Source organism: Jaculus jaculus, chromosome 10 (assembly GCF_020740685.1).
Source record: "Jaculus jaculus isolate mJacJac1 chromosome 10, mJacJac1.mat.Y.cur, whole genome shotgun sequence".
Lineage (NCBI taxonomy): Eukaryota > Metazoa > Chordata > Mammalia > Rodentia > Dipodidae > Jaculus > Jaculus jaculus.
The window spans coordinates 84,117,845-84,139,733 of NC_059111.1; the positions used below are offsets into that span (position 1 = coordinate 84,117,845).

The 21,889-nt window shown below is 38.3% G+C and overlaps 1 protein-coding gene across 1 annotated transcript in view; it reads right to left on the minus strand.

The window, feature by feature from the left end:
- Iqub (IQ motif and ubiquitin domain containing) overlaps positions 1-21,889 on the minus strand; it is a 77,537-nt gene that overhangs the window by 21,273 nt on the left and 34,375 nt on the right. Inside the window, exons 7-9 of the mRNA XM_004658647.2 lie at positions 21,639-21,814; positions 11,235-11,405; positions 5,093-5,269 (exon numbers count right to left, since the gene is read on the minus strand). Coding sequence (XP_004658704.2) covers positions 5,093-5,269; positions 11,235-11,405; positions 21,639-21,814 — 524 coding nt within the window. The remainder of the gene's footprint in view (positions 1-5,092; positions 5,270-11,234; positions 11,406-21,638; positions 21,815-21,889) is intronic.

Consider the following 21,889-nt stretch of genomic DNA (forward strand, 5'->3'; position numbering starts at 1 on the left):
GTTGGGCCCTGAAAGGCCCAGGCATGAGGCCTAGTGGAACTTCCTGAACCTAGCTAAAGTTTGGTGACCTGTCTCTGGCCAGCTAGGACTCAGCAAGACGCCTAATGGCTTCTGACCTGCTACTTCCACACAGGAGTTAGAACTATCATTTCAATAGTCACAGTTTACTATTGACCCTTACCTCTCCCCCCATCCTAAAATCCCCGCCTTTATCCCCAACATGATATAGGCAACTGCTTTTAACAATAAAGTGAGTTCCTGTGAGTTCTTGCTTCCACAAGACTCCCGACACAGTGTGGTTTTTCTCCAGTGACTAGGAGAGATTCTGGGTCATACGATGCCCACCTCCTTCTCAACCCCTTGGGAGGAACCAGCAGGCCTGGTCCTTCCTCAGCACTGCCTGCCAGCCAGTGGAGCCCCGCAAAGAACAAAGCTACTCTCTGTTTAGGGATAATTATTACCCAGTGTTGAGTGAAGCCCCTTCAAATGCCTACCTAATACCTTCATGAACTGACGCTTTCTTATCTATTTCAGAAACAAACTCCATATAACCAGCTTTGTGTGAGTGCTCAATATTGTTACCAGCTAGCCTTTAAGTGGCTTCTTCTCACTGAGTGTGTGTGTGTTCCCTTCACACTTGGGTCCTGATCAGCTCCACCTGAATATGTCAAAGGGATACTGCAGATCCCACACTTCTTTCTCTGTGCAGACCACTCATTTTTAGCCCTGTGCCTACCAACTGTAGCTGCAGGAGTGAACAAGAGTTTTGTTCTTTTGTTTCAGCTCAGGGAATCTTCTAGATTTTTCCTGTTCTCCCCACCTGTGCTGTATAAGAACACTCTTTCAAAACCAGATGAGGTTAATTTCATTTGTTTCCTTTCTCTTGGGGATCATTGTCTTCCACTGCTTGATGTCCAGTGTCTTGAGAACTCCTCTTTTTTCCCTTTTTCACTTCAGACATGTGAGCCCCCAGCCCCCTGCATTATCCCTTCTTGACCACAAATAGAAAAAAAAAGAGACCACTTATATTTCTCAAGGTGCCATGGCAATTCGGTGAAGATTTATCCTTTCAAAAAATTCAAATGGAAAGAGTTCATAAAACAAAACAAGAAAATGACTTTGACTAATCATTTGTATTCATGAAAAATAGCTCAAAATGGATCATAAGCTGAATTATGAAATTTAGTATGATAAAGTTCTTGGATAAAACACAGAAGAAATTTTTTGTGCCCTGAAGTTAGGCAAAGATTTTTTAAGGACAAAACCAAGAGTATCATCCATTTTAAAAATGGATAAATTGGGCTTCATCAAAATCCAAACTTATTCTCCATCAAAGATAATTATAAGAGAATAAAAACTAGCCACATACTGAGAGAAAATATTTTCAAATCACATTTCTGACAACTTATATGCAGAATATATTAAAATATCCATAAATTTAACACTGAGAAAATAAACAGTCCAACCAAAATAAACAGGTTGGCAAAAGATACGTGCAAAGCCAGGTGTGGTGGCACATGCCTTTAATCCCAGCACTTGGGAGGCAGAGGTAGGAGGATCACCATGAGTTTGAGGCCTGGACCAAAGTGAAACCCTACCTCAAAAAACCAAAAAATAAAAAATAAAAAAAGATACATGCAAACTTTTCATCAAAAAATGTGTGTAGGACATATGTATGTGTGTTCATACAGATATACAGGTACATAAAGAGGCTGGATATTAGTAACTTTTAAGGAGCTATACATTAAGATATGAGCTACTACTATATAACTTGTTAGAGTTTGCAAACTTAAAAATGTGGTGACAAGGATGCAAAACAAATGCTTCTTGGTAACGTTAGTTTGGATAAATGTTCAGTAGTCTCTTAACAAATGCAACTATACATTTACCATGTGGCTCAACACTGCCCCCTGGCAAACTGTTCCCAACCCATCAGTATACATCAAAACCCATAATCAAGTCCACACAGTAACTCATTCATAAAAGTTCACAATTCTAAACAGCTCAAACTCCCTAGACCTGTGAAAGAACAAGAATAAATTTCTTGCAAACCTTTATACAAAGCAGCTGAGCAATAACAAGCTACTGAAATATGAAAACATAAGGGAAAACTGGGGAGACTCTACCTGAGTGGGTGGGTGTTTGCTTTATGTACATGAAGAAATGGGTTCAATCTCCAGAATCAACATATATTCAGTACACCTATCACTCCAGCACTGAGGAGACAGAGACAAGAGGTTCCTTAGAGCTTGCTGGCTGGGCAGTATAGTCTGATCAGCAAGCACCAGGCCAAAGAGAGTCTCTGTCTCAAAAAAGGGTGGATTGTGTAACCTGAGGAAGACTCCTGAGGTTGCCCTCAGGCCTCCAGTGCACATGCACACACATACAAGCCCTGCATACATGCACGTGATGACATACAGACATGCAAAGGGTCCATCAGGTGTATCTCAAACACAGTGTGCTGAAATAATAAGAAAAGAAAACAGTAACAAAAGTCTAGATATAATTCCATGGTAGCATGACATTTATAAGACATTTGGGAATAAGTAAACTTATGGGAATATGCTTTAGCAATATAATGAAGTTTTAAAATTAGGAAGAAGGACTATGGGAGGGAATTACCATGGGATATTGTTTACAATTATGGAAGTTGTCAATAAAAAATCAAAAGAAGAATATAAAAATTAAGCAATTTTGATTTTCTGAGAACTTTTGTCTAAATCTTAAGGTGTTTATTCAAAATTTAAAGATATTTGGTCAGTTCATTAAATTGTAATTTGTAAAAAAAAAAAAATCACTAAAATTACTTGGAATTCTTCTCCTTCTCCTCCCCACCTAAAAGTGCTTTTATTAGCTTTGTGTGGAAGGAAAACAATGAATCATGCTTATCTTGGCTGCGGAGTACAAAATGCCCCAGAAATCTAATTGTGTTGGGAGTTAGAGGTTTTAGTTTAACTCAAATGCAAGTTCACTTGCAGCTCCCTTGGGATGTCTGTGGCTCTGCTCATTAATAATTACAACTGCATGATGCGTAGTATTATAAGGAAGACTGGCAAAGTCCTACATGAAATCTCAGAAATTGCTGAAGCCTTGTGAAGGACAGCATGAACGCCCAGGCTTTACAGATGAACGGATGACCTGGGGAGATGGCTTATCATTCAATGGCACTTGCTTTCCAAACCTGTCAGCCTGGTTTCAATTCCCCACACTCATGTCAAGTTAGATGCACAAGGTGGCACATGCACCTGGACTTGGTTTACGGCATCAGTAGGCCCTGGTACACTCATATTTTTTCCCCTCTTATACTTCTACAGCTTCTCTCTCTCTCTCTCTCTCTCTCTCTCTCTCTCTCTCCCTCTCTCTCTCTCCCTCTCTCTCTCTCTCTCTCTCCTTCCCTCTCTCTCTCTCCCTCTCTATCTCTCTCTCCTTCCCTCTCTCTCTCTCTCTCCTTCTCTCTCTCCTTCCCTCCCTCTCTCTCTCCCCTCCCCCCTCTCTCTTTCTCTCTAACTCTGTTATATTAGTTATCTGTCTCTTCTTTCTCTTAGTGGACACTGACCTTTATCTCCCAGTACCAGCAGGTGACTATCATCCACAATGAGTTTTTGATCAGAGAGACCTACAAGTTTTCCTAAAAGAATGACAGATTTCTGTCACAGTACTTGATGATCCACCAAAGGTTAGTAGTAAGACCCTAATGCTGAAGACACGTAATGTGGTTGACACACAACATGGAATGATATGGCTGGAAGCTGGAAGAGAGTCAATCCCCAGACAGTCAGCATGTCTAGTGCCAGAGGGTGCTACATGGGTGACTGGGGGAAAACGGCCAATATCTGCCAAGCAACTACTTAACAGCAAATAACCTGTTGTGATGTGCACACAAGTGCTATAGCAGCGCACAGCCATGGTGGGGAACCAACTTCTCTTGATTTGGCTAACTGATCCACTCAGTGGAACGGGACCATAGCTACAGCTGGGAAACAAGTCAGGACCATATCCAAACATGAGCCCACTCTCCATTATCAAGCTACGGCCAATTGTGGGCTACTAGAGGGCCTACACCTATGAAATTCTCTATAAAAAAAATAAATAAAGTTTATCCCATTTGTCTGGTGCTAACTTTACTCTCCGCTGGAGAACCTGCTTCTGTTTTTCAGATAGACGCACATCCTAAGGAGAGCACCACACCTCAAAAGGGCCCCAGCTGAAACTAAGAATAATTGGTGAAACAAACAAGGGTGCTGTTTTCTTAGTGAGCCTGGTACCAGCACAAGGGTGAAAGAGATGGACACACAGAACAATTAACTCCTACTAAGTCAGAGATCAAGAGACCCAGAGGCCCCCAATACCTCATCAGTGAAGCAGACCCAAAATGAACCCAACATGGCTCAGGGAAATTTTGCTGAAGAGGGGGCAGAAAGAATGTCAGAGCCACACATTGGGTCATGATACGCAGAGACATTTCCTCCTAACCATAACTGTGGGCCAACTCCACAATGCATGACCCATATACCTCAACAAGGAGGGGGAGGGAGAAGGGGGTAGGACATGGAGGAGGCTAACAATGATACCAACTTGACTGTATTCACTGAGTAGTTTTTTAAATAAATGAAAGTTGCATCGGGCTGGAGAGATGGCTTAGCGGTTAACCGCTTGCCTGTGAAGCCTAAGGACCCCGGTTCGAGGCTCAGTTCACCAGGTCCCACCTTAGCCAGATGCACAAGGGGGCACACGCGTCTGGAGTTCGTTTGCAGAGGCTGGAAGCCCTGGCACGCCCATTATCTCTCTCTCCCTCTGTCTTTCTCTCTGTGTCTGTCACTCTCAAATAAATAAATAAATAAATAATTTTAAAAAATATATTAAAAAAGAAAGTTGCATCATGAAGAAAGGGACAGAAATCCAGGTGGAAGTAATAGATGCAAAAGATAGAGCATTCACCACCACACAACAGACAACTGAAAAGTTGCTCTCAGCAGTAAGGTGATCTTTCATCTAGACTGAAAGGAAGAAGTTAAAGTAAAATTTGAATAACTTTCAATTTTATGTACCTCATGTTCAGATTCTGAAAAGGAATAGAAGGATAGACATATACCTTAAGGTGTCTTGCAACTTCAGGATTAAACACGGGTGTTTTGATATACTGAAGAAAGAGTGTCACAATCCTTTTTCTGAGTCCTTCAAGGTTGTGAGTTTTGACCCCTCTCATCATGAGATCAACTTCTCTGTCAATCAATTCTAGGATTTCCTGGGTCAGTTTACATTCATGTTCCTGTAAAAAAAGACAAAAACATTCAATATAACTTTTTTTTTTAAATCATTGTCTTCACAAATACCATCCAAACAAATTGGAAACCATATTTTTAGAAAAAAATTAAAAAAATAATTATAATCAAATTTTTAAGTGATAGGAATAAAAGTTGGTATAACCAATTTGGGAATAGTTTAGCATGATCTAATAGCTGAACTGATAATGCATAACCCACAACTCAGCAATTTTACACTTAGTTGCTTTAGAGAACTGCACATGTAGAGCAATTGTTCACAGGGGCCCCAAGCTAGAAACAAATACACATAAATAGATTAAGTTTATAAATTATAGCTTATTCATACAATTGAACACTATCTAATTTATGAAAACAAGTGAACTATTCTGCAGCTATATTTAATAAAATAAAAATCTCATAAAGTAATTTTAAGAAAAATAAGGAAAGAGCAAATAGTATAAACTATGTAATTTCACTAAGTAAAATTCAAAACTAACGCTAAAATTAATTATTTACAAGCTTGCATAGAGGTGATAAAAATATGAGGGAGAATCAAAGAAATGACTCCCATGAAAATCAGTGTGTCAGTTACTTCCAGGAGATAGGACATGGACTGTGATAATAAAAGAAAGGGGTGCAAAGGGAAGAAAGGGGCACAAAGGTAATGTCAAAGTACTAAACTATTTATGTATTTTCTGCATGTCTACAATAGAACTAATAATGATAATAATAGTCATCAAAATAATACATTTTACTTATTGAGGGCTCCCTGTTTTACGAGGCAATGTATATATATGCATATATATCTCCTCAGAATGACTAACTTACAATGAAAAAACTGATTTTCAGAAATGTTAAGTAGCTTATTTATGATAGTATAATCAAATAAATAATCCGAATTTGAGTCTTGCTTATTATACTTTAATCCTCTTTCAAAATAATGGTTAAATAAATTTGCATACAAGTCTTTTATGCTAAACGTAATTATTATGCATGAGTCATCTTTTGAGTTCATCCTTAGTCTTTTTAGTTAATTAGGCACAGTCTTAATTATGTCAAGCAGGAGGATTTCTATTTGCACTCTCTTTTTTGCTAATCTGGTCTTTGCATTGTCCACTATAAACCTTGTGTTTATTTCCTATATTTGGACTTTTGATTCTCCTTCTCTATCTAATAAGTTTTCTATCAAGGCTGCTCACAAACATCTTTGAAAATGTGATCTATAACAAAAATAGTCAATGCCTGTGCTCTCTACATAGGAGAAAATACATGACACCTCTGGACACTTGTCCCCTGAAAAAAAAACCATTTATTCAGTTCCTTAATGTGTTATTAAGAGTTCCTTGTGTTTTGGCCCTCTTTCTTCTTGACAGGGGAGTTCTTTGTCATGGGGGGCAGGGGAGCAAAAAAGCCATATGAGGCATCTAACAGCTCTGTTTGTGAATGTTTGGGGCTATAATCATGTGGCTCAAATAGATGGCCAACATTTTTTTCAGTTGCTCTTTACACTGAATCTCTGCTTATTATTTAGATTTCTACACCTATCTGCTCAGACAATGTGGATCATACGGATGACCCAAACTGATGGATCCTGCAGTTATTCAATCCATTTCTTCTGTACAAACACTAGTTAATAGTGATGACCATTCACTCGGTATCTCTGTCATGAACTGAAGGATAAGCTGTCTTATATACTATCTTTAGGAACTCCAAAAACTCAGAAACCAAACGTGTCAGCTGAATTCCCTCATTTAACTTAAGGCATTGGCAATGATATTTACCTAATATTACCTGCAGATGGAGTTGTAAAATGCAAAAGTACTATCAGTTCAAATGTTACTAAAGGGCTGGAGTGATGGCTTAGCAGTTAAGGCATCTGCCTACAAAGCTTAAGTTCCTAGGTTCAATTCCCCAGTACCCATCCATGTAAGCTAGATGCACAAGGTGGCACATGTGTCAGGAGTTCATTTTCAGTGGCTGGAGGCCCTAGCACACCAATTCTCTTTCTCTCTCTCTCTCTCTCTTTCTCTCTCAAAATAAGTAAATAAATAAATAAAATATTTTTTAAAATGTTGCTGAAGATGTGCCATTTGAGAATATATACCTAAAAACATAGAGCTTGTTGAAAATGCTGGTGTGTAGTACTAAGATTCCCCACATCAGGACACTGTCAGCTATGGTCTGTGGCAGATGACGCTCTCCACTCCTTCACTCTCTGGGAATGACCCATGCTAATCAGATCCATTTGGCCTGAGGATAGCTACCATCAGCCCCAAATCACTGCCTCATCCAGCGTCTTGCTTTCATCTCAGAGGCTTCCTGGATCAATCCAGTTATTAATCAGTGTGGAAGAAGAATGTCCCAGGATCCTATAAGAATCAGAGGTAAATGGGAGTAAAAAACAGAATCCTAGCTCATCATCCAGGTCCAGATCACAGTGAGTGTAGAGAGTTCACAAAGGCATCCACAGCTCATTTTACTGGTCCTTGACCATATCACTGGATTGGAATATGTGTTAATGGGTACAGCCTCCTTTGCTCTTAATTTCTTGACCTGTGAGGTTGGACCTAATGTGACATGTAAAACCATGTAGAATCCCCTGAAATTCTTACCTGGGGAAAATGATGGAAACATGGGGGAAGAACCCTGCTCTGTCTTCCTGTCACACATGCAGTCGTCTGGCTTTATCCACAGTGTGTGCACTGCCATTTTGATTTGGGTTTTGGGTTGGTTGGTTGAGTAAATATGTGACACTCAAAACACTTGATGTGATAGTAAAAATAATACCAGTATTTGATCCAGTTTCATCTCGGCTGTGCTGTATCTGGACATTTTAGATGTTTATCAAAGGTCTTTTATGGGGAAGAAAGTACATATATGAAATAACAAATGTGTGACATTTATGAGTAACGTTGGCTCTGAACAAACTTTTGAAAACTTAGTTGACAACATTTTGGATCAACTGAAAAAAAGCACGACTTTTAAAATCTCTTAATGCCTTGGTTCTCAGTATTATTGCTCTTTATTGGATTTTCTTATTAAAGTATGTAGTTTTAAAGACTTTTCCTGACAGTATTATGAAATTTTTTTACTGTGGGTAGATGGGAGTGTTGCTTGCATGTTACCATACAGCTGACATGTATTTTTTGTCTGTTCTTTATTATCTGAGTAGTTCCATGCTATGTATGTAACATAAGCAACCTATTGCCTATGAGAAACATGTAAGATAATGTATTTATAGACATTGTTAAGTTTATAATGTATTTTTATCTTGCTTTATATGTATGTTATGTAACATTAAAAAAGAAATTTTTTTCTTCATTAAGAAAAGAATACAAATGCAAAAAAATTGCCAACTGTTTTGTGATATTTCACTATATTGAGTGTCTTGTCTTTCTTGGGCTTTTAGTTAGCTAATGTATGAATACATTAGACACTCCTGGGTTTTAGTTGAGATTTATGTATTTTGCATTTTAATTCTTTGGTTCTTTGCTGTTTCTGTTAACCCTTAGCATTATTTTAGTAAATATTATACCATCCTACTGAAAAAAAAAAAAAGAAAAGAAATAGCCCCACTTACTGCTGGGAGGTGTTTTGTTCCTGTCTCTGAAACTTTGGGCTTCAAGGCCCTAATTCCTGAAGAAAGATGTTTCTAGTGGATAATACAATAGGCCTACTAACTGTGAGCTCCATGACTAATGCTTAGGTCCTCAGGCCAAAAGATCTGGCATCTTGAAAAGTGTGAGCATACTCATCATATTTACATAGATCATTGACTCTGATTTCCAAATGACAATGTGGCTGTTATTACACAATGGGGTGTAATAACTTCAGGTCCTGGGCATTTCCAGGTGTACGCTTGCCTGTTGAGAGAAGAGCATAGTGACCTGTAGTGCAGCACTCTGAACGTGTAGGTCACCGTAAAGCAAAGGCCATCAAATCCACAGTGAAGGAAATTTATGAATAGTTGAGGGTGAGAAATACTTGTGGTCTGGATGCCAGTGGCTACAATGGGAGCTGTAATTTTCTGATTAACCTCACTTTTACAATTTTCTCTGGGGTGGGGGCGGAGGAGGTAACAAGCCTGACCAAAACTTTAACATATAGTGGATTTAAGCAACAATATCGGTAGTGCGAGCTATATTCAGACCAGAAGCTCGCGGTCGCCCCTTCCTGGTGAAACATGAGATGACAACTTTCATTGAGTTAAGGAGAACTGTTTGAAAGAAAAAGGCTTTTTCAAAATCAGCTTACACACAACACAAGGTCATTGTGGAAGGGAAGAATCTTGCCCCTTGCCTCAATACAGGACAACTATAGAAAACCTCAGAGTTTCAGTAAGACTTGCTGAAGTCATCGCTGAAGCCCCTCTCTTGTGAAATATTTCCATCTGCCCACCCTGGGTTCCCTTACAGCCATACATGGTCATTCTTCCCACATGCTCCAGTAAACTTTTGAGAGCAAGTTCCTGTGTCATTGTCTATTTCTTTAGGAAACTTGTCCTGTGATATCCACTTTGTTTTCATTGAAAGCACAGTTTGGTTGGAGAGATTGATCAGTGGTTAAATGTGCTTCCTGTGCAAGCATGAGGCCCTGAGGTGCTAAGACCACCAGAGTTGCAATCTCCAGATCCCCCATAAAGAGAACATGGCCACCCCTTCCTGTAGCCCCAGTCCCACATGGAAGTGGAGACCTGAGAATCACGCTCCAGAATCAGTAAAGAGATTCTGGCTTAAAATAAGACCAGATAGAAGATTGGTGAAATAGACACCTGGCATTCCACATGCAATGGAAGGCCACACCACACACATACCACACCACATCGTTTACACACACACACACACACACACACACACACACACACACACACACACATTAAATAATAGCACAAATCAGCAGGCTGGGGAGATGGCTCAGAGGTTAAAGGCACCTGCCAACACATGTTTAATTACCCAGAACCATGAAAAACCAGATGCAAAGTGGTAGATGTATCTGTGGCCCCATTGCCCACAACAATGGGAGGCAGAGCAGGAGAACCCAAGCTTGCCAGCCAGCTGTTCTGAGGCTCCTTTGCCACAGCAAGAAGCCCCATCTCACAGAAGGGGGAGCACAGACATCTTGCAGATATCCTCTGATCACCACACATGTGCTTCGGCACATAAAAGCACATGTCAAAACAGAAAAATTAGTAGATGAGAAGAACTACATATGGGTGTGGATTTAAAACTGCTTAAATAGTTTTTCATTGAAAACTCTAAATTTGCAGACAGTAATCACTGTCTTTTGAACTAAGTTTATAATCATACTCTATATTTGTATATATGTTTATGTATGTTTGCATGCAGATTAACATCTTGGATACTAGCTATGCCAAGTTTCTATTTTAATGTTATCATAAAACATGTACATAATTTTTGTGGTACTGCAGAACTGACCAATGGCTTTAAATACTAATTCATAAATCATATCTGTCCCATATTATACCAACATCGATGTTTTTATAATTTCATAAATGCAACCATCAATAATCCTGATATTTACTTAATGCAAAATAACTTACCACTTTTATTTTTATTGGTTTCTTAGGTAGGATCTCACTCTAGCCCAGGCTAACTTAGAATTTTACAAGGTTGTCTCAGGTTAGCTTCAAATTCATGGTGATTCTCCTACTATGGCCTCCCAAATGTCAGGATTAAAGAACACACCACCACATTCAGCAAAAGTACAGAGAAAATGGGTGCATGAGGGTCTCTAGCCCATGCAAATGAACTCCAGATGCATGTGTCACTTTGTGCATCTGGCTTTATGTGGGTACTAGAGAATTGAACTCCAGTAGCTAAGCTTTGCTGGCAAGCACATTAACCATTGAGCCATCTCTCCAGCCCACTCATAACTTGCTATTTTTAGTATTCAGTTATTCTTTTTGTTGACAGTGAACTCAATCCGAAAATTAAAAGAAAGTTAACTTACCTTCACAGTGTGCTTAAGTGTCAAGAGTATATCCAGCCTCTCATCTTGAGAGATGTCTTTCAGCATCATGCACTTGTAGATGCTTTGTAGCTCTCTGGCTCTAATGGTGAACTGTGTATCCATTTCAATGGTTTTGCCTTCAGGTGTTCTCCATATCTTCGGAGCTGAACACTTGTAAATGATATTATGGTGATCATTATAATAACTTTTCTCCTTATACCAAAAGTGTTATCTTAATGTCATTTATGACTAAAAGTATCATTAAAGCTGGAGAAAATTAATTGAAGAATTTATTGGTCAAGAAAAATTAAAACATTTTATTTACTTATTTAGATTTACCCTACTGAGGTTTAAAGCCAGGGCCACTTTTATGCTAGATAAGCACTCTGCCACTAAGCTATATTTAAAACATTTTAGAAAAGAACATTTAGAACATTTTAGAAAGAAGCCAGAGCTGTTCAGTATTTGGAAGAGAAAACACTTCTATAAGATTCAGAAATTGGGACTAATGTGTACTGATTGGTAGGCTGAATGGCTTGATGGTTACAGAAAATTACTCATTAACACCATAGGGGAGAAAACATGCCTTTTTGCAACATCTTAGAAAATTATTTGCTTGATTCAATTATATTGAGGGTGTGTGTGTGTGTGTGTGTGTGTGTGTGTGTGTTGGTTGGTTATGCCTTGCTGATTTAAGACTAGTTTTTTAAAAATTTAATTTAATTTATTTAGTTATCAGAGAGAAAGACAGATAAAGAGAATGTGTTTGCCAGAACCACTAGCCACTGCAAATAAACTCCCGACACATGCTTCACCTTGTGTACCTGGCTTAAGTGGGTACTGGAGACAACTTTTTGAAACAGTTATAGTCATCCTCAGTGTTTTAAACCTGATGATATACCAGAAAGGAACAGTGTAAGTCATGGTTTGGCATATCACACAAAAGTAAACCCATATCAAGTGCAAAGTCCTTCAAGAAGCCACAAGTGTCCACAGTGAAATGGCTGTAGAGCTGACCTTTTGTACATGTGGTTCTTGCATTCCCTGATTCAATCAACAACAGTAAGTATTTAAAAAATAAATGAACAAATTATATCTAGCTTGGCATGGTGGTGCATGCCTGTAATCCCAACACTGGAAAGGTGGAGGCAGAAGGATCAGGAGTTCAAGCTTGCTACATAGTAAGTTAAAAGCCACCTGGTCTCAAAACAAACCTTTTATTTGTTGTCATTACTCCCTAAACAATACAGAAAACAAAAGCTATTTACATTGTATTAGGTATTAAAAATAATCTAAGGCTAGAGATATAACTGACTCAGTGGTAGAATCCTTGGCTAGCAAGCATGAGGCCTTAAGTTCAGTTCCCAGCACCACAAAAAGAGTACTCTCGAGATGATTTAGACTACACAGGGATATGCACACAATTTATGAAATATTGTGTCATATTAAATAAGGAACCTGATGCCGGGTGTGGTGGCACATGCCTTTAATCCCAGCACTCGGGAGGCAGAGGTAGGAGGATCGCCGTGAGTTCGAGACCACCCCGAGATGACAGAGTTAATTCCAGGTCAGCCTGGACCAGAGTGAGACCCTACCTCGAAAAACCAGAAAAAAAAAAAAAAAAGGAACCTAAGCAACTGTGGAGTTCTGTATCCATAGGGGCACTGGAAGTAGTCCCCTATACATGTGAGAGAACTATCTAGCAATATTGTAATAACCTCCAACCTAAATGATGGCAAAAACTCTCACTACCTATTTCCAAATATGCTGTACAGTCCCATAACCTCACCATCTCCTGGACTGAGGGGTGAAGACAGCATTCACTTGTCTGAAAGCTCATCTAAGCTAAGAAGTCAGAGACAATATACAGGACAAGGAGAGTCTTCTGCAGAATGCAGACCACCAGGATAATTTAGTGATAGTGGCACTATGTTTACCATTGTAGTTATCCTCCCACCAAGACTGTCAGAGTAGGGCATTCAGCTAGAAGCTTCACAGGGGTAAATTCCTATGAATTGACTCTCATAGAGTAAAAATCTGTTCCATTTTTTCCCCTGATTATATCATTCAGAAACAAGACGGTATTGATCACAATTGCTAGCTGTTCCAATGTGGGTGTTCTCATGGCTTAGCCATTGCTTTGGGGTCCTTGTAGCCCAATTTATACCACAATTTCAAATGTTTAAATCTTAGATGGGATTTAATTTCAAACCTAAATGGAAGCTCTTTGTGTTGGAATAAATCATTAAGAATGCATAATAATTTAGAATGACAGTAGTATAAAAAATTGTTAGTTATGACATCCATTTACCTTATTTTTATATATCATATTAGTTACATTACTTTGAGAACTTTAAAGTTACCCCAAGCAATTGTATTTGATAAATTTTCAAACTAATGGGATCTTATTCAAGTAGTAGCCAAAATACAAGCCTTATGTTGCAGTCAGGTTCACATTGCTGTCAGAAATCACCTGACCAAGAGCAGATTTGGGGGGGGGGGGACAAAGGTTTATTTTGGCTTACAGAATCATGGGAAAACTCCATGATGGCAGGGGAAAACATGGCATGAGCAGAGGGTGGACATCACCCCCTGGCCAACATCAGGTGAACAATAGCAACAGGAGAGTGTGCCAAACACTGGCAAGGAGAAACTGGCTATAATACCCATAAGCCCACCCCCAATAATACACCACATCCAGGAGGTTTTAATTTCCAATTGCCATCAGCTGGAAACCTAGCATTCAGAACACCTAAATTTATGGGGGACACCTGAATCAAACCACCACACCTTGGTTTGAGTAGACTTTCTAGTACTATTCAAATGCTTTTTTTTTTATGATTTAAACAATAATCAGGCTAAATTTCACATTGCAATTCTAAAATCTAATATCTTAATCTTCATAGGCAACTTTCCTTAGCATGGCTCCATTAAGTATAATCTCCTTCCTAACAGTAGTATGGGAAATAATACCTTTAATCTGCAGGCTGATAATTCAGCTTACTTGTAATAATCCCTATAACAACTTTTTTTAATGAAAAGTCTACTTTTATCTACCTTATTGTATTTTTTACAGTTGATGCACTAATTTAATCCCATCTTCATTCCTAGTGTTTTGTCCTATTAATTATAGTATAGTAAGGGGATATCTTGGGTTTTTCCACATGCACATCCAAATTCTTCTCATCCTTCAACTTTAAGACCTTACTTTTTCTATATTCTTCAAACACTGTAGTTTGAAACAATGATAGCACATGTACATGGCTTAGCAGTTAAGATGCTTGCCTACAAAGCCTAAAGACCCAGTTTTAACTCCCCAGAACCCATATAAAGCCAGATGCACAAAGCAGCACATGCATCTGGAGTTCATTTTCAGTGGCTAAAGACGCTAGCATCTCTATCTCTCATAAATAAATTAATTAATTAAATAAACAAAAATGATATAGTATTAAATATATAAACACAAAAAACATGTAAACATATAATGTCTCTATTTGTAGCAACTCAGAATTATGAAATTTAGATCTAAATTGTATAATGATTTCATGATTTTTAAATCTATTGTTCCCCAAAGATTATAAGAAATAAATTTCTCTTGTGAGTCTGTATATTCACAGGACCTTCCACATTCATTCATTCATTCATCCAAAAAATAGCTGTTGTGGTTACTATATACCATGGTCAGTAAACTAGTCACTGACTAGATCAAATACTGTCCTGATTTCAAGAGATCTCAAGTATAATAGGACATAAATGTAAGAAAAAGTAAAATAAAGTGTGAACATAGTTAACAACTACAGATAAATAGTTAGGCAAGGTTGTTATAAAGAATTTTACTTGAGAGAAGAATGTCATATACATAATCAAACATAAAGAATAAGCAGGGATAAGCCAACTTAAATGGAAGTGGGTGATGCCATCAAGGAATCCTAAGTATGAAGTTCTAGTTCCCTAGAGCTGGCACAGAAGCACTATTCCAAGATAAAAAAAGAAAAAGAAAGAAGAAAAAAATCTGTTCAGAATAGCTGGGTTTATCCTTGGATGTCTTTCTGCCAATGCTGATAACTTAGTCTTCGAGTTTAGGCTTCTTTGATTCCAGGCCTTAAGATGTTTTTCACTCTGATGAAGGAAAATGTCAGATTTGTTTATCTCTTTTTGCTACTTCCTTTTATCTTTGAGTGCTTTGGCTATAATAAGAGCTGAATAACCATCATGTTCTTAAATTGCTTCAGAAACGGTAGTGTAATGAATTCCAATTAGCTGCCAACAAATGAGACAGCAAAGCTGGGGAACAGAGAAACAGAAGAGCAGGAAGACACACTTCAGGGAAGGGAGGGAGCAGAGACAACAAAATCCTTCAGATCCCCAAGCCGCCACAAAGGAGAAGAAATGACCATACTGGGAAAGCAATATTTTCTTTCTCCCAAATTAATTCTCAAGTCCCTTTGTGCATGAATCAAACACAAACTTAACTCCCAAAAGCCACTGGGTAGTGATCAACTGTTATTTTACACAGCCAAAGGTTTTTGTTCATCCACAGTGACCCCTGTTTAATGCATTGTTCAGGGAGAGGTGGACTTGTTTTTCTAACCCATTAGCTGGTGGCCACCTGAGTACAGAGAAAATGAATTTAAATGACACAGCTAACATGAATTGCACTTTTTCAAGCTTGTGATTTTAAGAAGTATTGTATGAATCAAAGAGAATAAAGAAGTAAATGGCTTTGCTGCTAAAGAAAATCTCTTACAGAAATTTAAATAATTTCTTCACATTGCTGGGTAAAGAGCACCCAAGATATAATAAAACCAAAAACCAAATGAAGGTTTTTCATTCATATTTCCTGTCCTGAACTTCTTACCTTTGTCAACCTGTAAGTTCTTAATATCTGATAACCTCTGGAAGTCAATGTTTGATTATTAAATTATGAATTATCTAAATACTTCAATAATTTTTAGCATAAGCATTTTATGAAGAATGACAGCTTGCTTTAGAAACTATTATTTATTAGTTCAATACCTTGATTAAACTAAATTAAAAGTACATCATCCACTTTTCTGAAAACTTATAGCTTCAGAATAAGATAAAAATAAAATATTGTTTCAATAGACCATAAAGTACTTGGATTGAATAAATTTGAGCTAAAACAAAATACAAAATGTTATTCGATAAACTGATTTCCCAATGATAGGAAAGTATTTTAATTTAACTTACAGATGTTATAGTGCTAAATGGAGATCAGATTATTCACATCATGGATCTGCTCTGGTTGGCTTTGACACATGAAAGAATTTGATCTTGTCTGGATCAAAGATTGATTACAAACATGAACATTTTCCCATGTTTATTATTGATTTGCAGGTGAATGTATATGCACTGGTGTATGTATATGCATTGTCACTGTTGAGCATGTGAAAGTCAGAGGACAACCATGGAGTGTTCCTCTGCTCCTTCCACCCTTTTTCAGACAGGGTCCTTCTTGTTGCTGCTTCCTGCAAGCTTCTAGAATCTCCTGGCTCTACCTTCAATGGCCCTGGGTTTGTTAGGATTACAGACATGTGTACTACTTTGCATCCAGCTTCATGTGGGTGCTGAGGAAGATTAAATTTGCACTGACAAGCTTATAGGAAAGTGCTTTTAAGTGCTGAACCTTCTCAGCCACAACGTAAGCTGTTTTTAGCAATCTAAACACCTGTAAAATAATGTTCCTTTAGTCAGCATTAATGCTGACTCATCCTGTGTTATGACTCATGCTCATGGCATGGCATAATATACAAATATGTACTTTTAAAGTTATTTTTGTTAGAATAGTAACAAGTTCATAAATTAGTCTAACAGGTTGGAAGCATACTATTACCACTGTTAGTATCTAAAAATAATAATGGGGATGGAGAGCTCGCTCATTGGTTAAGGTACTTGCCTGAAATGCCTAGTTCAATTCCCTAGTACCCAAAGCCAGATGCATAAAGTGGTGCATGCATCTGGAGTTTGTTTGCAGTATCTAGAGGCTCTGGAACATCCATTGCTCATTCTGTCTCTGTCTCTCTCTCTTCTGGCAAAAAAAAATAATTTAATAAAATATTTTTTAAATAAAACAAAAACAGACTAATTAGCGGATGTCCTCAAGTGTAGTTGGTCTATCTGTGGTTGTGACATTCTTGTCCTATATTTCCAAAGTTGATGTAAAATCTTGTCCCAATCTAACATGCAATTTGCCTGTGAGTTAGACTAAGATTTGATAAGGTTGACTGGTTTATCAGTAGCATCTGCACAGAACTTAAACTCTGAAATCTGTGATCCACACAGAGCCTTCCTTGGATTTCTACAAGTTCATACATCTTCACCTCATATCCTCACCCTTTTGTTTATATGTGCTACCCACACCAGCCTAGACACAAAGCTAGCTCATTACTCTGCTTTTCTTTGCCCTTCCAAAAACAAAAACTTAATATGTCATTTACTTCATTAAAATTAAAGACACAGGGGCCAGAGAGATTGCTCAGTGGTTAAGGTGCTTGCCTGTAAAGCATAACAACCCAGGTTCAGTTCCCCAGTACCCATGTAAAGCCAGATGCACAAAGTGGTGCATGCATCTAGAGTTCATTTGCAAGTGGCTAGAGGCCCTGGTGTCTTTCTTTCCTTCAAAATAAATAAATAAAATCTTTAAAAAAGTTAAAATCACAAAATGTCACATTATAGACTGCTACCTGTCTTCCAGCTGTCTTCTCACTAAACTTTCCAGGGAAATATTCAAACTCCTACCCACCCCTTTTTTCTGCCTCAGAACAATTCATGATCCTCAGACACCTCAGATTCTACCTGAAAAATATTTTCAAAATATTTTCTAAGTATTTAAGACGGAAAACCAGGTGTTTCTCATAGCAATTCTTATGAAGAATATTTTTGTTATTATTATTATTATTGTTGTTATTATTATTATTATTATTATTATTATTGGTTTTTTGAAATGGAGTCTCCCTCTGGCCCAGACTGACCTGAAATTCACTACATAGTCTCAGGCTGGCCTTTAACTTATGGTGATACTCCTACCTCTGTTTCTCAAGTGCTGAGATTAAAGGTATATGCCACCACACCTGGCTTAACAATATTTCTTTTAAAAAATATCTTTTAAATTTTATTTATTTGAGAGAGATTCAGAGAGAGAGAGAGAGAATGAAAGAGGCAGAGAGAAAGAATGGGTGCACCAGGGCCTCCAACCACTGCATATGAACTCCATTTGCATGTGCCACCTTGTGCATCTGGCTTATGTGAGTCCTGGGGAATCAAGCCTTGAACTGGAGTCCTTTAGGCTTCACAGGCAAGCACTTAATGGTTAAGCCATCTCTCTAACCCTTAAAAAATATTTTTTTTAATTCTTTTATTTGAAAGAGAGAGAAAAAAGCAGAGAGAGAATGGGCATTCCAAGGCCTCTAGCCACTGCAAATGAACTCAGATATAGCCACCTTATGAATCTGGCTTACATGGGCCCAGGGGAATCAAACCTGGGGCCTTTGGCTTTTCGGGAAAGTGCCTTAACTGCTTATCTATCCAGCCCAACAATATTTATTTACTTCATCTTTTTATGGGGAGGATGATAATGATATAAAGATCTTTTTAGCATACTATATACACTTCATACACATAGTTCAAAACTGCTTAGAAATAGTGCTAGCCATGGACTCTGGAGTAGCAAGGTGCTTGGTGTGTAAGAAAGAGCAGACATTGTACAAGAGAATTTAGAATAGCTCTGTAAGACATAGCAAGCAGCTAGGATAACACAAGAAAGTCTTGAAGAGGGCCACATTTCAACTAAGGATGGATGAATGCCACCTGTCTTCCCTGACTATGTGCACCCAAAAGCCTCCAGCCTTTTCAGACACTCATACCATCATGGGTCCATGCAGTCCTCTCTGTTGAAGTTAGCAGACATGTGAAACTACAGTGCACAGTGGTGAGGAAGCAAGAGAACAGCTTACAAAAGGTGAAAGTATCGTCTGAAGTGTGACTGTGCAGAAATATGAAGATTATGAATTCTCCACAGTAGATTTGTCTCTCCCACAATCAAGAGATTAAAGAATTTTCAGATGACAGAGTTTATACAATTTCTATATTTGGAATATAAAATTGCACTTCACTGTTTGCCCACTTTTCCTCCCTATCTTCCTCCTCAAGCATTTATAGATATTCTATGATAAGGAGTGTGGGAAGATATGAGAATACAGTGATTAAAGACATCTCTTGCCTCAAGAATGCCATACTATAGTAAGGATACAGAGTTAGTAGTGACAATAAAAATTAACTATTGTGTACAAAAGAGAAGAGGAAAGATAGAGACTGATGAAGGGAATGGTACAAGCTAAAAGAAGAGTATTAACCCTTCCTCTCTGTAAGAAAAGCAGCACTCAGGGCTGGAGTGACAGCTTAGCATTTAAGACACTGGCCTGGAAAGCCTAAGAACCCATGTTCAATTCCCCAGTAACTATGTAAGCCAGATGAACAAGGTGGCACATGTGTCTAGAGTTTGTTTGCAGTGGCTGGAGGCCCTGACATACTCTCTCTCTCTTTCTCTCTCTCTCCCCCTTTCCCTCTATTTATCTATCTCTCTATTCTCTTTCTCTCTCTCTCAAATAAATAAATAAATAAATATCTTTTATAAAAAAAGAAAAGGAGCATTCAGGCTTCGTTGAAAGGACAAGTAGTTTATAACTAAGAGAGAAAGGAGGGTCCATGTGGAGGCAATGCAGATGCAAAAGTATCTAAATGCAGATATGGAAGTGATTGAGCATGGCTCGGGCAGTGGAGATATACTGTGAAAAAAAAATGATGAAACCAAGATGGAATGAGGGACATTTGCAGAGCATAGATCATGAAAACCTTTGTTCCCATAGGAAAACACAGAGGGATAGAATCAAAGATGTGCCTAGTAACGTCTTTCTGAATGGTGGGAATGAACACTGAAAACTTAAAAGAAAGTAACGCAGATGAGAAGATGATCCCGAATCAGTTAAGTGGGTAGCAATTCCAACACACCTAAGACAAGACAGGTCTAGCCTATGGCGTTTTCCCAGGCCAGACAAGAAGAAAAGCGGGAGGGGGAGCAGCTGTGGCCTCCCATCCTCCTGTAGCAAGCAGGCGGATCACAAAGTATCCCAGCCTGACTCAGATAGGCTGTGGTTTACGTCTTGCTGGCCTGGCTTATGTGACACTGGCAACATTATCAGATCACCATAGTATAGCTGTTTCCCTATAGTCATTTTGCCTACAAACTAGGCTTAGAAAGTAAAAACTAAAGCATTAGGAACTATTAAAGAAACAGAAAAAAGTCAGGTTTGGTTGGCATAGGGGAGAGTGAAGAATAGCACCCATGTTTCTGACCGAGGCACGGGGTAGAGGGAGCGTTCGCAGAGGTACTCATGGTATGGGCTGTCCGAGCGCTACAGAAGAGCCCTCGCTTACAGGTGGGAGTGAGAGGCAGTGAGATGGTAAGATTTAGGATTGCCACATCACCTTATGATACGCCTGGGATATCCAAAGAGCAAATGAGAGCAGGAAGTTAGATACATGGTTTACAAGTCCTTTGGGATCTGGTCTGTAACCCAAACTATGATTAAAGCCAAAGATAAACTGAGATCAAGTGTGAATGCATAGTGAGCTAAAAAAAAGGGGGGGCAATTAAAGTGATAAAAATGATTTTGAAGAACAAATGTTCACAAACACTAAGAATCACAAAACTATAATCACTCTAGTCTAGTGCCTTGGAAACCTGCATGCTTTTCTGCTTCTGGATGGATTGGCTTCTAATTGTCTGGAAAGATCAGGTTTATAAAAGGAAATTTGTTACTATGGAAACAGGCTACTCAATATCAAACAGTCAGTTTGGCCACAAAAGGGTAATTACTTTAGTTTTCCTCTTAATTACATGTTTTCTTGCTTTTTTAGTAATTGTACGTCCGTTCGGTCAGAAATTTCCAGTTAGCTGAGGCTGTGGTGAGCTAAAGCAGCAGTTCTGGCATTCAGTTATTTCTCCAGGTTGCTGACCATTGGAGCACCCTAGACCCAGATGTTCTGTGACTGTATTACACTGTATTTTATAAGAGTATGTATTCAACTCTTTGAATTCACATATCTAGCCTAAACAGTCACAAGAAATATGTCTGCACCTTTTCCTTCATTGCCAAATGCTTTTGCTTAATAGCATTTTAAATTCATGTCCTCAGTCAATATTTATTCCAGGGTACAGTTCAAGCATGCAACTGTATCAGAAGAATAAATACGTAGAAGTGAAAGAATTATCAAATTGCTAAGTATAATTCACATAAGGTTTTATGACATAGATCTCTCCTTTAGATCATTATTACACACTTTAAACTCAGGATACATTTATATTTAAATAATTACTTCCATCACCTTATCCAAAAAAGCTTGTAGAGCTGCTTCCTGCCTCTTCATATGAGCAATGTATCTATGTCTCCCAATGGAAGCAATTATCTGTGTTTCTTTTTCCAAAAGTTCACACAATGAAGCTTTTCTTTCAGGTCCAGTGAAGTGTTGGTCAATGTGCGCAACTTTTTCTTGACGCCAGACTGTAGGAATAACATAGAAAGCTCTTGAGTTTTCAAATCCTACATCTTTACAAAGCACTTTTATGATCACACCCT